This window comes from Alligator mississippiensis, chromosome 8 (genome assembly GCF_030867095.1).
Source record: "Alligator mississippiensis isolate rAllMis1 chromosome 8, rAllMis1, whole genome shotgun sequence".
In the NCBI taxonomy this organism is placed as follows: Eukaryota; Metazoa; Chordata; order Crocodylia; family Alligatoridae; genus Alligator; species Alligator mississippiensis.
The window spans coordinates 21,956,673-21,970,078 of record NC_081831.1 but is presented as its reverse complement, the minus strand read 5'-3'; the positions used below and the strand labels follow the sequence as shown (position 1 = coordinate 21,970,078).

General features: G+C 54.3%; 1 protein-coding gene across 3 annotated transcripts in view; it reads left to right on the top strand.

Annotated features, from left to right (window-relative positions):
- The window catches only part of LOC102562364 (LIM homeobox transcription factor 1-alpha), a 36,917-nt gene extending 24,511 nt beyond the window's left edge, over positions 1-12,406 (top strand). For all 3 annotated transcript variants that reach the window (XM_019485691.2, XM_006277046.4, XM_019485692.2), the window contains 6 exons: positions 6,533-6,765; positions 7,182-7,339; positions 7,737-7,814; positions 8,284-8,416; positions 9,511-9,669; positions 10,556-12,406. In XM_019485691.2, coding sequence (XP_019341236.1) covers positions 6,533-6,765; positions 7,182-7,339; positions 7,737-7,814; positions 8,284-8,416; positions 9,511-9,669; positions 10,556-10,710 — 916 coding nt within the window. In that variant the 3' untranslated portion in view covers positions 10,711-12,406. The remainder of the gene's footprint in view (positions 1-6,532; positions 6,766-7,181; positions 7,340-7,736; positions 7,815-8,283; positions 8,417-9,510; positions 9,670-10,555) is intronic.
- Positions 12,407-13,406: the final 1,000 nt, after the last annotated feature.

Genomic DNA, 13,406 nt, shown 5'->3' with positions numbered 1-13,406 from the left:
CCAGGTAGCTCACCTGCACCTCATCACAGGGGGCCTCTCTGTCTGTAACACTCCAGTAAACCAATGGGGTTCTGAAACAGTTCTCTCACTGAGCCTCTTTTTCTACCTCTGGTTTGCACAGAGAAGACTGGGCATGGAGCGGGGGCCCTGTCAACCCTCCTTGGCCAAAGGCAGCCCCCACCCTGCCACCTGCCAGGAACACTCCCCACAGCGCAGCCCCTTGCTGGTGACACCCAGAGAAAACACATTTTTTTGTTAGCATTCAGCAGCGATATGACAGGCGCCCTATGAATTCTGGGAGATTTTAATAAAGAAGACAGGCCTGTGAAATTTAATAAAAGAGTTCATCAGATTATATGGTGATGGCTCCGTGCCACAGAACTGGCAGTAATATCCTCACAGTGGGGGGTTTAACCCCTTGAGGGACAGAGCGGCGGCACTGTATTAAATCTTTCAGTAGCATTTCACTCGTGGCACTTCAATATTTATGAATCTCGGCGGCTTCAGGAACCTCGTCGGGTGTTTTGTTTGTTGTTCGGTTTTATATTTAAGCGCTGGTCCCCATCCCCGACATTAATGGCTTGAGTCCCAGGTGCTAAGAGCAAGGTTATAACAATTATCCTCTTCTGAACCAGCCTGGAGGATGGGGCAGGGTCCAGCCACTCAGAGCTGTGCTGGTGAGTTGCAGGCCTGGTGCTGCCATGCTTGAGCGCCCTCAAACAAAGCAGTGCTCATGGCTGGTTGAGGGGACTAAGCAAACATCTCCCCTGTCTGCCATCCCAGCCCCGAAGTTCATTGTGTCCCTCTCCTGCCTATAGTGAAAACATGTGACATCTGCTTTAAAGATCCAAAGTGCCAGGAGCAACGGTCAATCCCACTAGCTGGAAAAGTTCTGCACTGTTGTTAGCTTCTCCCTGGACTCATTGTGGAGGTTTCTGTTCTGTGCTATTCACATTCTTATGCTCCTTCCCACCACCATCTCACCCAGGGCTGTCCAGCAGGGCATGAAGTGACATAACAAACAGCCGCTGCATGAAGTTATCTCTTTCCCGCTGCTCCCCAGGGGAGGGTTCTGCCCGGCACAGGGTGGGGCTTTTGGGGGAAGTTTTGGTTTTTGAGGACTTTTTTTTTCAAGTGTTCACCCTCTGCAATATTTATGTAAATTGAAGAAGCATCTGGACGTGGAAGGCAGTGATGTCCATGCTTTGGGCTTTGGTTTCCAGGGGAAGTGTGTTTCATAGTCCCAGACCAGCCCCCAAAAAGGGTCTGTCTCTGGCAGAAGAGTTTCTGATCAGGGTCTTTGTCTTAGAGATGCTCTGGGCCTGGTAGGTGACAAGATACTGCACATCAGTGATGATAAGGGCTGAGACCTTGAGCTTGGCTCTAAGGTGGGAAGTGGGCTTGAATGGCAGAGGAAGGTGCAATGGGATTCAAGAACCAGTCTCTGTGGGTCAGACGTCTTGGCTCTACACCACCAGTGCCGGGGGTTAGGGCCCGGCTGGCTGAGAGCGCCAGTTCCCCAGACACAAAGCAGGGAAGCCCGCTGCTGCCGGGTATTTTCTGAGCAAGGCTGGAAAGCATCTTCTGTCAGAAAGCAGCTGCTTTCAGAGGCCTTTGTAGGCCTGAAGTGGAGTGTGCTGGAGCCCGGCAGTTGCTACCAAGTGCTCTGCATGAGTTTATGGCACTACACGGGTCTGGAAACAGTCCACAAGCATGAGCTCTGTTGTGTATTGTCACCATCTAGATAGCAGGTCTTAGCAGGCTTCGTGCTCCACTTCCCCTCCTCACAGAAGTGGCATCCAGCATCCTCATGGTACAGAGGGCTCCTCACCCTGCAGTTCCCCCTTAGGCCTCACACCTTCTGCCAAAGATGGGAGTAACCTGGTGGGCGCACAGCAGCCCTCACCTGAGCTCCCCCATCCTGCCTGCTGCCTCCACACCTAAGCCAAGCTTCATCCCAGGAGCTCACCAGTGTTCACAGCTTCAAGCATTAGTCACCCCCAGGGAAAACCTTCCCCTTTCAGAGCAGATGAATGGGCAGCTCAGGTCTCTGGGGACTGGCTGGGCAAGCAGAGAGCTTCCCCGTGGCCTGGGAGCAAGGACCCAAGCCTGCCTGGCAACAGCGTGAAGTAAATTTGCTCAGCCAGGATCTTCTGCAGGTAGCAATGGCTCGGGATCGGCCAGGAGGAGGGGCCTGCTTCTCCAAACTGCCATCAGTGAGAGAATGGCAGCATTGTTAGCTGTGACTGATTGTCTGAGTATCCCCAGCCATAGACAGTAGGCAAGCGCCCCTTCCCAGAGGCATTCACCAGGGAGTCCAGTGAATGCTTTGGAAGGAACAGGAGGGAGGTAACAACTCGTCTCCCCAAACTCGCAGTGCTCCAGCCTCCGTGTTGCTGGCACCACTTGGAAACCAAGCAGAGGGGAATTTCGCCCTTAACCCCTCTCCCCCACCTCATATTGGTGAAGGGTGAATCTGCTATTGTGGCAGGAGTGAAATCAACTCCCTGGGATGAAAGGGTGCATTGTGTTTCCCCTCTGTATCCCACCCCTGCCCCCAGCTCCTTGCCCTGGCCTGAAATCTGGAAAGAGGCTTTACAAGTTCCACTTCAATATTTCAGACGGCGAGGATGGATTTCGCAGCTCAGTGCTAGGTAAACAGACCTCGCTTAAGCCTGGACTGCTTCATTTTGACTAAACCCTAACTAAATAAGCCAACTTCATGAAGCACCGGCCTCCCAGCTTTCAAGGGTGCCTTGCTCCTTGCTTCATTAACACCTTTTAATCCTGTCAGGACAATCTCATATGCTCCAAATTACCCTTCCCAGGCCTGGGTCAGGATTTTCCGTGCCAGCACAACTAGTCAGAGAAGTTCTCTAGAACTTGCTGCTCAGCCCACGGGAGCTGCTGGGAGGGGCAGTGCCTGGGCCCTCTGTCTGCCTGCAGTCTTCTGCAGTGCGTTCTGCACAGACAGCAGAGCCCCGGGCAGCAACGCGGCCAGCTCTGCAGGGTTGAATGGCTGTGTTGGCAGCCATGGTATTACCAGCTCGAGTCTGCTAGTGGCCGAAAGCCGGTGAAACAACAGAAAGCAGACAGACCACAAGACAAACCCATTCATGTATTGGCCGGGGGGGTCTGAGCCACGTCACATGTGGGTCGTCTTCATGGGAAGCTGCCTGCTGCCTGAGCCCAAAGGTGCGTTTGAACCTCCATTCTAATGCTCCTGTCCCCCTGCCTGGGAAGCCGCGGGGCCAGGAAGTGTATGTTGCTGTCCAGGGATCCTCATGGGGCCAGCGTCAGTCATAGCAGGCAGCTCTGACCATCTGACACTGTTCTGCACCCTAGGACAGAAACAACCTGGTTGTGAAACCAGCACTGTCTCAGCAGTGAAGGGGCCATGCAGTCTAACCTCGGTGTGGTGCTTCTAGGAGAGGGGCGCATGTGTTGGTAGAGGGGGTGTGCGGGTTTGGAAGCCCTCCATGATGCTTCTGTCTTTGGCACAGGGAGCTCCCAGGTGCTGGGTGGCTAGCCCAGAACCTTTGCTGGTGCTAAGCAGCTAAGGTCACCTCCAGCACTGAACCTGGAACCCAGTTAGTGTCAGCTGTCTCCCCTCGTGTGTTTTCTGTGGGCCGATGTTTTCAGACATCGTGTCACCGTGCTCCCGACGCAGCCTCCCATCTCCCCTTGCAGCCCACTGGCGGCAATGGAGATGTATTCTGTTTCTATGGCAACCCAAACAATATTACCTTGACTTAAACGGATTCGGGCGATATTAAAACCAGCCTCTTTAGGAATTCCTGGTGTTGCCGGGGCTGAGAATTTTAATTTTGTGTAATGCGAGCTGACACCGTGTTTATGAGCTGCTTGCTGAATGTTTTCTTCAATTAGTACAAAGCAGCACGGATTTGTTTTCGGGGCTTAGCTGGGAGACAGAGGGTGCGGGGCTTGTGGTGCCAAGGCGTTATTGAGTTAGGTCGCAGCATCCTTCTCTGGGCAGCATCCGAGAAGCCCTTCCAGGAGCAATCCAGGCAAGATTGCTGGCATATGACAGACTGCTTTAACAACACTTGCCAACCTCCTTGTCCAGAGCAGGAGGATAAACAGGCTAGCTGGCCTGCGGACAAGCAGGCCTCTTCTGCCAGCTCGAACATGTGCCTCAGGCACTGTCTCCAGGTCTTCTATCAGGTCCTGTGATTCGTAGGGCCAGGAGGGAGAGGTGTCCCATTTGTGCCAGCTACAGATCCTTGCTCCTTGCTCTGACCCAGTCAGGATAGCCCAGGACACTACCAGGCTAGTGCCTCGGCCAGAGATGCCCACCTTCCTGATACTTCTGCTTCCAGTTTTATGCCTCTGTTCTGTAGCCCAAAGCCACAGGCTGGGCCCAAAGCCACAGGCTGGGTGAGAAGTTCCCAGGTTTGAGGACACAGGTGGCTGCAGCCACTGCTTCCAGGAACAGGAACCAGCTGAGACCTGCCGTCAGCTTGGACTGGCCAAAGCGTCTTCGTTCTGGGTAGATCAGGACTTAAGTGCATCACGGGGAAAAATTAACCTAGCCTATCATCTGGTGGTTGATTCTCTATGGCCAGGATGGTCCAAACATGTGGACTGGAAGCCAGGAGTGCAGGCACCTGCAGGGACATGTGCTCTGGCTTCCTGTACTTGCTATGATTCACCCTAACTACTCTGTAGTAAATGAAAGCTCCACCAGGTCCAGTGCCTGGCACTGGAATGAGAGAGGTGTGATTGGGAAGTCAGTCATTAGCTGGGAATTAGCCATTAGTCTTTGAATTCTCCACTGTGTGGAGTCTTTGCAAGGCCACCTGACTTGTCCTAGGAGAGCTGCTCCAGCCATTTTGGCAGGGAGTTGGTCAATGCTGGAATCCCACACCAGGGAGGTCAGACTGGGTGATTGCTGTGTAACCTCTGGGGCTTTGGGTGTAGGAACATAAATAATCCCTGACTCAGCAGCAAGGCATAGGCCTATAACTGAGTCCAGGTAATGGAAGGGACTGTGCTTTCCTTTCCCCTCTGGTTGTAGTGCTGGGTGTCAGTGTCAGGCTGAGGGCACAGATTCACCGTGACTCACCTTGGAGGTCTGTGCAAGGAACTCAGACTAAGGGGAGTGGGCGTGAGGATGAGTCTGAGTTTGAAATACCTGATTCCATGATTGCAGCATCCTTTACACTGAACCTTTTCCATCTCAGACTCAATTAAAAATTAAACATGAATTGCAAAAAGACAAAGAGAGGGGAGAGCCCGAGAAAGACAGAGAGGCATGCACGCACACATGCATGCATACAGAAGAGGGGTGAGAGATCCCACGCGACTCCAGTTGGAATGTCCCAGGCACTAGAGGCGGGAGCCATTGCTCCAGCACAAATCCATGGTGGTATTTGGAAGGGATGAGCCCTCCCCTGTAATCCTCTTCATCCTGCTCTGCAGAGTTTGCCAGGAGGATTAACCCAGTCTTGTTCTCAATCCCAGTTTATGAGTTCCCTGCTGGTGGGGAAGATCCTGTGTGTTTAAACAACAGCCTAATTAATCCCCATTTTATTACTTTCTCTTGTCAAGTGGCTAAATAGAAGCTGTCAGCCGGCAGCCACCGTGCTCACATTTGTTTAGATCCCAAATTACTTCATCAGAACCATCTGCTGTGAACGCAGGGCGCTCAGCAAATGTGGGTTTCTCTCTCTGGATGCTGTCTGGGGCACATACAGCCTCTCCCCTGTGGCTTTCTCTGCCAGGAGAGTGTTCAGCCCTCCGGGACTTGGTCATTAGAGTGGTTTAGTGGTCTGGGAGGAAGTCTGGCTGGCTGGGCAGGCTCTTGGTTCTGTGCCCAGAAAGGTGCTGCCCCATCTAGGAGAGAAACCCAGGGCTCTAAGTCACTGGTGGGGCAGGCCCTGTTCCTCACAGGAACCACAGAAACTGGGAGGGAACCAAGAGAAAGGCAGCACAGGGCAGGGGCAGCAGTGACCTGAGCTAAAGACCAGCTGCAGTCCCAGAACAGCATGTGTTGTTCAGGTGGACATCTTAAACTCCATTTCATCTTGGCACCCTGGGGCTGTTAGTTTTCTGCCTCCCCTGCCTTGCTTTGGGCCACCATGCTCAGCTCAGTTGTGGGAGACTTTCCCAGTCCACTGGGAACCCAGACGCCCTACATCTGCCCTAGCTGCCAACTTCAACGCTGATGCTGTGCTGTGGGAATGCCAGCTTGGGGTAGGGGGAGCAGCCATTACCCCTCCATGCCTGACGCATTGCCCTGGCCATGGTGGCTCCTCCCCTCCACCCCCACAGCCAGAACCCTTCCGCTGCCCCACTTCCGCCCACCAACCTCAGCTCCAGTACCCTCCATGCCCTAACAGAGCCCCAGGCCAATCCCTTGCTGAGCCTTTACCAGCCGCAGTGCCTTCTAAGCCTAGTCTCTACCCCCTTCCCCATGCCACCTGAGCCTCCCCTCTCCTACACCTACCCCTACCCCATCCCAAATCCCAACTCTGTTGCCTGATGGCCTGTTTCTTCCCTGGCTGCACAGGCTGTTCCAGACGAAGTGCAGCAGCTGCCTGAAGGCAATTGCCCCATCCGAGTTCATCATGCGGGTGCTGGAGAATGTCTACCATGTCCACTGCTTCTACTGCTGCGAGTGCGAGCGGCGCCTGCAGCGTGGGGACGAGTTTGTGCTCAAGGAGGGGCAGCTGCTATGCCGCAGTGACTATGAGAAGGAGAAGGAGATGCTGAGCGCCATCAGCCCTGCGCCCACTGAGTCTGGTGAGGGGGCTGGGCAGGGCAGAGCAGGTAGGGGCATGGGCAAGGGAAGGGGCTGTGTGTCAAGAGACATGAGCAAGGCAAGAAGTGCCCAGGGCTTAAGTGCTTCATCTGTCCTTCTTATAGAGCATCTTTCCCCAGGGTGCTGAGACAGGAAAAGAAGCTGGGGCTTAAGTCTGAGTGGTGAGGAGTGGGAAGGGGAGTGAGCCAGTTGGGCCCCAATCCTGTCTAGGCAGAGGAGGAGTTCCAGGTTAGAAATGGACAGCTCTGTGCAAAGAGCAGTCATGGTTATGGCCTTTGCTGCATCTGGGGGGATCCAGCGCCCATGCAGCTCCTGGCTTCACAGGCCTAGGAATGGAGCCAAGAAGGCTGGGGCTTGGCCAAGCTGGGGCAGTAACTGTGATTGCTTCCCCATGCAGTGAAAAGCGAGGATGAGGATGGCAGCCACCCACATGGTAAAGGCGGCGATGAAGGCAAGGACCACAAGCGCTCCAAGCGCCCGCGCACTATCCTCACCACCCAGCAGCGACGAGCGTTTAAAGCCTCCTTTGAGGTCTCCTCTAAGCCCTGCAGAAAGGTACAAGGATCAGAGACGCCTTCTCCTCCACCCCAGGCATGGCCTGCAGCCCAGAGTTTGTGCTGGGAGGGCCCTCACACCGCTGTCCTTGTGGCCAGATGGCACTGGGCCTCATGTCCTGTCTCTGCCTGGTACCTGGCAATGAGACACTCAGCCATGCTGCCTGAAGGGTCCAGGGCAGGGCCTGGGAAGCTTTGCTCCAGAAGGAGCTACCAAGTCCCCTTGGGACAGGGCATGGGCTGAGCGGCAACACAGCACCCCAACAACAGCCCATGTGCCAAGATTCTGGGCTCATCACATGTGGAAACAAACCCGTCATGAAGGGGTTTTCCTCAGCCAGACCCTTTGCAATGTAACCAGGTCCTGACCCAAATTCTCCTCCCTCTCTGGCTGATAGGTGAGAGAGACCCTTGCGGCTGAGACCGGCCTGACCGTCCGAGTAGTGCAAGTCTGGTTTCAGAATCAGAGAGCCAAGGTGAGTGGTGCCCGCCCCCGTCCCACTCAGCACGTGCTGTACAGGAGTCAAGGACACCACAACCCACTCTGAGCGGAAGGGAACAGCCCCACTGCTCAGAACTGGAGAAGCAGTGATGGGCAGCTCCCCTCCTGGAGGGGCCAGGGTTCTTCAGGAGATCGTGTTCCAAATGCCTAATTTTTTTGTTTTCTACTATTTTCTTCCACTGGGTGAAATCTCAACATGATCCCCTGAGGTGGGGGGAAGAGGCATTGTCCCACTTTCTCCCTTTCCCACCCTGTAACATCTCGGATGTCCCACTTGGGACAAGTGACAAAGTAAAAACAGGAGATAATTGCAGCTGGAAACTGAAAGATGATTTCCTGGAATGATTTCCTTTGAAAGACTCTCCTGAAGGCAGCAGAAAAAAACACAAATCATTTGTGACTCACCCCCATTCTTGCTGGGAAATTCCCACTGCTTCTTGCAGATGAAAAAGATTGCACGCAGGCAGCAGCAACAGCAGCAGCAGCAGCAGGAGCAGGACCAGCTGGGCAATCCACGCTTGGGGACAGGCCGTGGCACAGGCCGCAGCAGCCGGCAGAGCAATGATGACAGTGAAGGTGAGGATTCATAGATTCATAGATTCATAGATGTTAGGGTCGGAAGGGACCTCAATAGATCATCGAGTCCGACCCCCTGCATAAGCAGGGAAGAGTGCTGGGTCTAGATGACCCCAGCTAGATACTCATCTAACCTCCTCTTGAAGACCCCCAGGGTAGGGGAGAGCACCACCTCCCTTGGGAGCCCGTTCCAGACCTTGGCCACTCGAACTGTGAAGAAGTTCTTCCTAATGTCCAATCTAAATCTGCTCTCTGCTAGCTTGTGGCCATTGTTTCTTGTAACCCCCGGGGGCGCCTTGGTGAATAAATACTCACCAATTCCTTTCTGTGCCCCCGTGATGAACTTATAGGAAGCCACAAGGTCGCCTCTCAACCTTCTCTTGCGGAGGCTGAAAAGGTCCAGTTTCTCTAGTCTCTCCTCATAGGGCTTGGTCTGCAGGCCCTTGACCATACGAGTTGCCCTTCTCTGGACCCTCTCCAGGTTATCCGCATCCTTCTTGAAGTGTGGCGCCCAGAATTGCACGCAGTACTCCAACTGCGGTCTGACCAGTGCCCTGTAGAGGGGAAGTATCACCTCCTTGGACCTCCTTGGATGGGTGGGAAGCCCACAGGAGGGGCCAGGCTGGTGTCCTCAGGGCTGTGAGGAGAGAAGGGAACCTCGGCCTGGCAGCACTGGAGCAAGGCTGCAGGCTAGCATGGAGGGCAGCATAGTGTATATAGGTCAAGGGGATGCAGGGAAGGGGTCAGTTATCATTGCAGAATGGCCTCTGCACTGTATGTTTGAGGTCAACTGCTTCTGACCAGACGACAGGGGCTCAACTCTTTTGCCAGCAGGTGAATTAGGATTTCCACCCGGTTACCTGCTAAACAACACATCTGCTGTTAACCCAGAGCAGCAGAGACACCATCCCCTCCTGCTTCTCCTGGCAGATGGTGCTGCCTTTCACTGCCTGCTTGCACAGCTCCTGATGACAGTCCCTGGGGATATCCACAGCGTCCTGGGTATATAGCTGTAGTGCTGAATGCAAAGGGCAAAGCCCATCATCACATGTCCTGTCCTGCTTCTTCATCCTGTTCCCTTGATTGCTCATTAGATGGCGCAAGTGTTCATGGACTGGACGGACTCATGGTCCCCTATCCCCGGATCCCCCAGCAGCAGCTGCTGCCCCTGGATCAGAACAGCTACAGCACAGACTTATACAGACAAGGGCTCACACCACCCCAGCTGCCAGGAGACCATCTACATCCCTATGGTAAGGGGCCGGCCAGGAGGCTGGTGCGGCTCTGTAGCAAAGCTGCATCTGATGCCTGCCAGCCAGAGCTGGCAGCAGGAAGAAATGCCAGGCAAGCTGCGGTGGCTTGGCAGGGCAGTGGGCTGGGACAGGGGTGCTGTGGGTCTCATGTGTGCATCATTTAGAGTTGTGCTGAGAGCCTCCTGGGATACAGGTCCAGGAAGTGGAGCTGGTAATGACCATCACCCTGGTGTGGTGCTGTCCATTCCGAGGCTAGGATGATCTAGTTGGGGATGGTCCTGCTTTGAGCAGGGGGTTGGACTAGACAACCTCCTGAGGTCCCTTCCAACCCTCATTTTCTATGATTCTACATGGGGTGAAATGCACAGGCAGCCTGAGGCTGGGGTGTTCTGTCACTGGGCAGTACATGCTGCAAAGCTGAGGATGCTGTTGCCCCTGGGCTTGACTTATGGCCCCTCACTCTGATCAGGGCACAACACAGGACATGGGGACCTCATGTGTGACAGCTATTCCTCGCATTGCAGCTGGGAGCAGGTTTTAAGTGTTTTGCACTGGGCCCTAACCCATGTGAGGGCTCAGAGGTCAAGGCAGAGGGTCTATGGGTGATGCAGTCCTGGCTACCAGAAAGAGGGGCTAGGGAAACAAAGGACTGGGGGTGTAGGCTTGCCTGGGGGGGGGGAAGTGGCCAGGGGGCCCTCACTGGGGGAAGGGCACCTAGGCCTCATGCTGGGCCCTACCTGGGCCAAGCTGCACCCAGCCTGAGCAGTGGCACAGTTCCTGTTCCCGCTCATTCTGTGTGCCACAAGCTGGTGGGGGGCAGTCCTGCAGCCCTAGCCACCTGGGCAGGCATTGGCTCCTCCTTCACTTTGCTCCCTCCCTCCCCCAGATTCAGAAGGCGTTTTCCATGACATGGACAGTGACAGCATCGGCCACTTGGGTGACTGCCTGCTGTCGACGGCCGAGGCCAGCCTCCTCCAGGCGCGCGTGGGGAACCCCATTGACCGGCTCTACTCCATGCAGAGCTCCTACTTCACCTCCTGACCGCGGAGCAGCTCCTGGCACCCGTGTGTGTCTCGGACCAAGGCTGCTCTGATTTCAGGTGGCAGGGGTGGGGGTGGGGGCAGGAAAGACGAAGCAGAGCCCTGCAGAGGAGCTCCCTGAACCCCGCACAGTGCAAGGAGGCGACTGGGTTTCCAAGCATGTGAGCACTAATTCAGGGGCATCTGCAGCAGCCTGGAGGACTTCTCTGCATTGCCTCTCTCCTCCCTTTCTCTCGTCCCACGTAGATGGATGGTACAATGTTGTTTAGCTGTAACCGTAGCAGTTGTCAAGTGTTTAAGCGTCTGAGCATCACGTCCTTCAAAGACTGGCCTGGTTGCCCAGATGTGTTCTTGGAAGCAGCCAGCTCCTCTGTCCTGCCACCCATGTTTGCTCAAACCCCAGCACTGATAGACCTTGGCAGCACCCTTGTGGCCTGGCTCCTGGGATTCCATTCAGGCAGACCAAAGACTTGGGATGACTGACTGACACCACTGTCATTTTGGAGGCTGCCTTCATGGGCCCATGTCAGTTGGCACAGGAGGCATTTCAGTGACTGGGAGGAACGGAGGACAGGCCTGTATGGAAGGAAAGCTCTGTGCTTAGGGGTGCATCCACCTCCGTGAACAAGGGTAGACTCATCTCCTGGTACTACGCAATGATGCTGGGGCCACCATGCCTGAAAGGAGCATCTCTGTGGTCCATCTGCCTGGAGGCCCTGTTTTTGCCATAGGTTTCACCCCGTCCCTTTCTAGGTGGTGAAAACTTGTAAAACAGCAGTCACCAGCATGCCTGATTCCCAGAGCAGCAGACCCAGTGGGGAGGGTTGTGCTGCAGCCAGGGAGCTGGGCATGCTGATGTCTGGGTACGTGCTGTCTTGGTTCCAAAGCCACCCAGCCTAGTTTCCCCAATGCATAAAACACTCCTCCATGAGGAAGAAGTCACTGAAGGCTGTCCCTGCCACAGATCTGAGGGAAGCCACCCAGGCACATCAACAACCCAGAACCATAGGAGACCTGCTGCTAGCTCCCTTTGCTATGCCAGGAATTCCCCATCTTCTCAAGGAGCTCATGGAGGCAGCCTGTAACCAGGGATGCAGAACTACAGCCCTTACACAGCTCACACTCCCATTGCTTGCCTGTGAATGAAGCTGTACAAACATCCCACAGTGACCAGCAGCTGTTGCTCACTCATTTATAAAGCCAGACTCTATCTGAACCATCCCTTGGTCCCAGTGTCAGATGGTTTTTTCCCCTTAAGGCAACTCTGTAAATAGGTGATAAACACTTTGTTGTTTCTTTTAGGGGGAGAATCCTGTCCCCGGTAACTGACAACATGTGAGTTACCTCCATCTGAGCAGGCCAGTTCTAAAGGAAGGTTTTACCCATCCACTCCACACCCCATGGCTGCCGTTCCCACCTCTGCCATGTGTCTGTCCACCCATAAGAAACGAGACTGAAACCTCCCAGAGCTGCGTGTTTGTTTCTTTTGGTGGCTTTTTGCACTAGAGATGGTCTCGGTTTAGATTGTTTTGAGAGAATGTTTCAGTGAACCATGTGCCAATGTGTGTGTTTCCTCCAAACACTGGAACCAGCTTCACCCACAGAAATCCCGCCCTCGCGCTCATTGTGACCCAGTGCTGTGATGTGCCAGTGGTTTTGCATGCACATTTGGAAATAAAAACAAACTTAAAGCTGAAGTCTAAAAGCTGCCTGAGCACAGTCGGACAATCCACAACCTCACTCAGCTCAGGACAGATCTGAGCCATGTACCAACATATAATTTACGTGGGTGAGTGTGTAAATAACTAGGCTAGACATGGAACCAGCAGTGCTAGGTAGTCCACTGAAACTGCATGACTTAATGAGCTTAAGAACCAATGCTTAGATTCACTTGCCATAATTAAGGAAGGAGACTGCTGCCAATAAGGCTGATCTCCCATTACAGGAGCCAGCAGGGTTGTTGCACCCAGGCAGAACTTGAGTTAGTGAGGAATCAGGAAGGTACTAGTTGGTCCCTAGCTACCGGAACAGCCCAGCAAGTCCTGCTGCAGCTCTGATCTCAGCATTGCTTTGATGCACAGAGATGCTGTTAGCATCAGCAGTGTGGCCAGGTGCTGGGGCCCAGTGGCTGTAGATGCATATGCTCCTGGTGTGTTTTGCAGTGGAAAACCCTGTGCTCTCATAGTGAGTCACTGTCAGGGCAGGCCCTGCTGTAAAATGTGTTTCTGTGGAGAAGGCTCCTAGGCCATGGTGTGGCGAGCTCTCACTGTTCCTGTAGGCCAATGTCCCTGCCTCCATGGAAGCAGCTGCTAAGGCTGTAGTTTCAGAGCCAGGAATGGAGTCCATTGCACCTGGCCCAGGGCTGCTTCCTCTTTCCCTCTGTAAAGGGGCAGGTTGGTGGGAAAGGTCTCCATCCAGACCAGAGGCAGGACCAGTTCTCTGGCCAGACAGGGATGGCAAGATTCTTGCCCAGGGGCACAGCCTGTCTGCCCATTTGCTAGCAGCACTCTGCTCACAGCTCTCTGATGCCCAGATACGTTTTTCTTCTACATCTCTAGCAACAACACTTTAAAGGAGTCAGCTGACCAGAAGACAAGAGCACTCCCCTCCATCCACCCAGCCTCCCTCATCCCTGGAAGTGACCCGATGTCAGCTGGAGGGGTGCCAAGTTAAGCAACTGTGTGTGTGAATGGAATG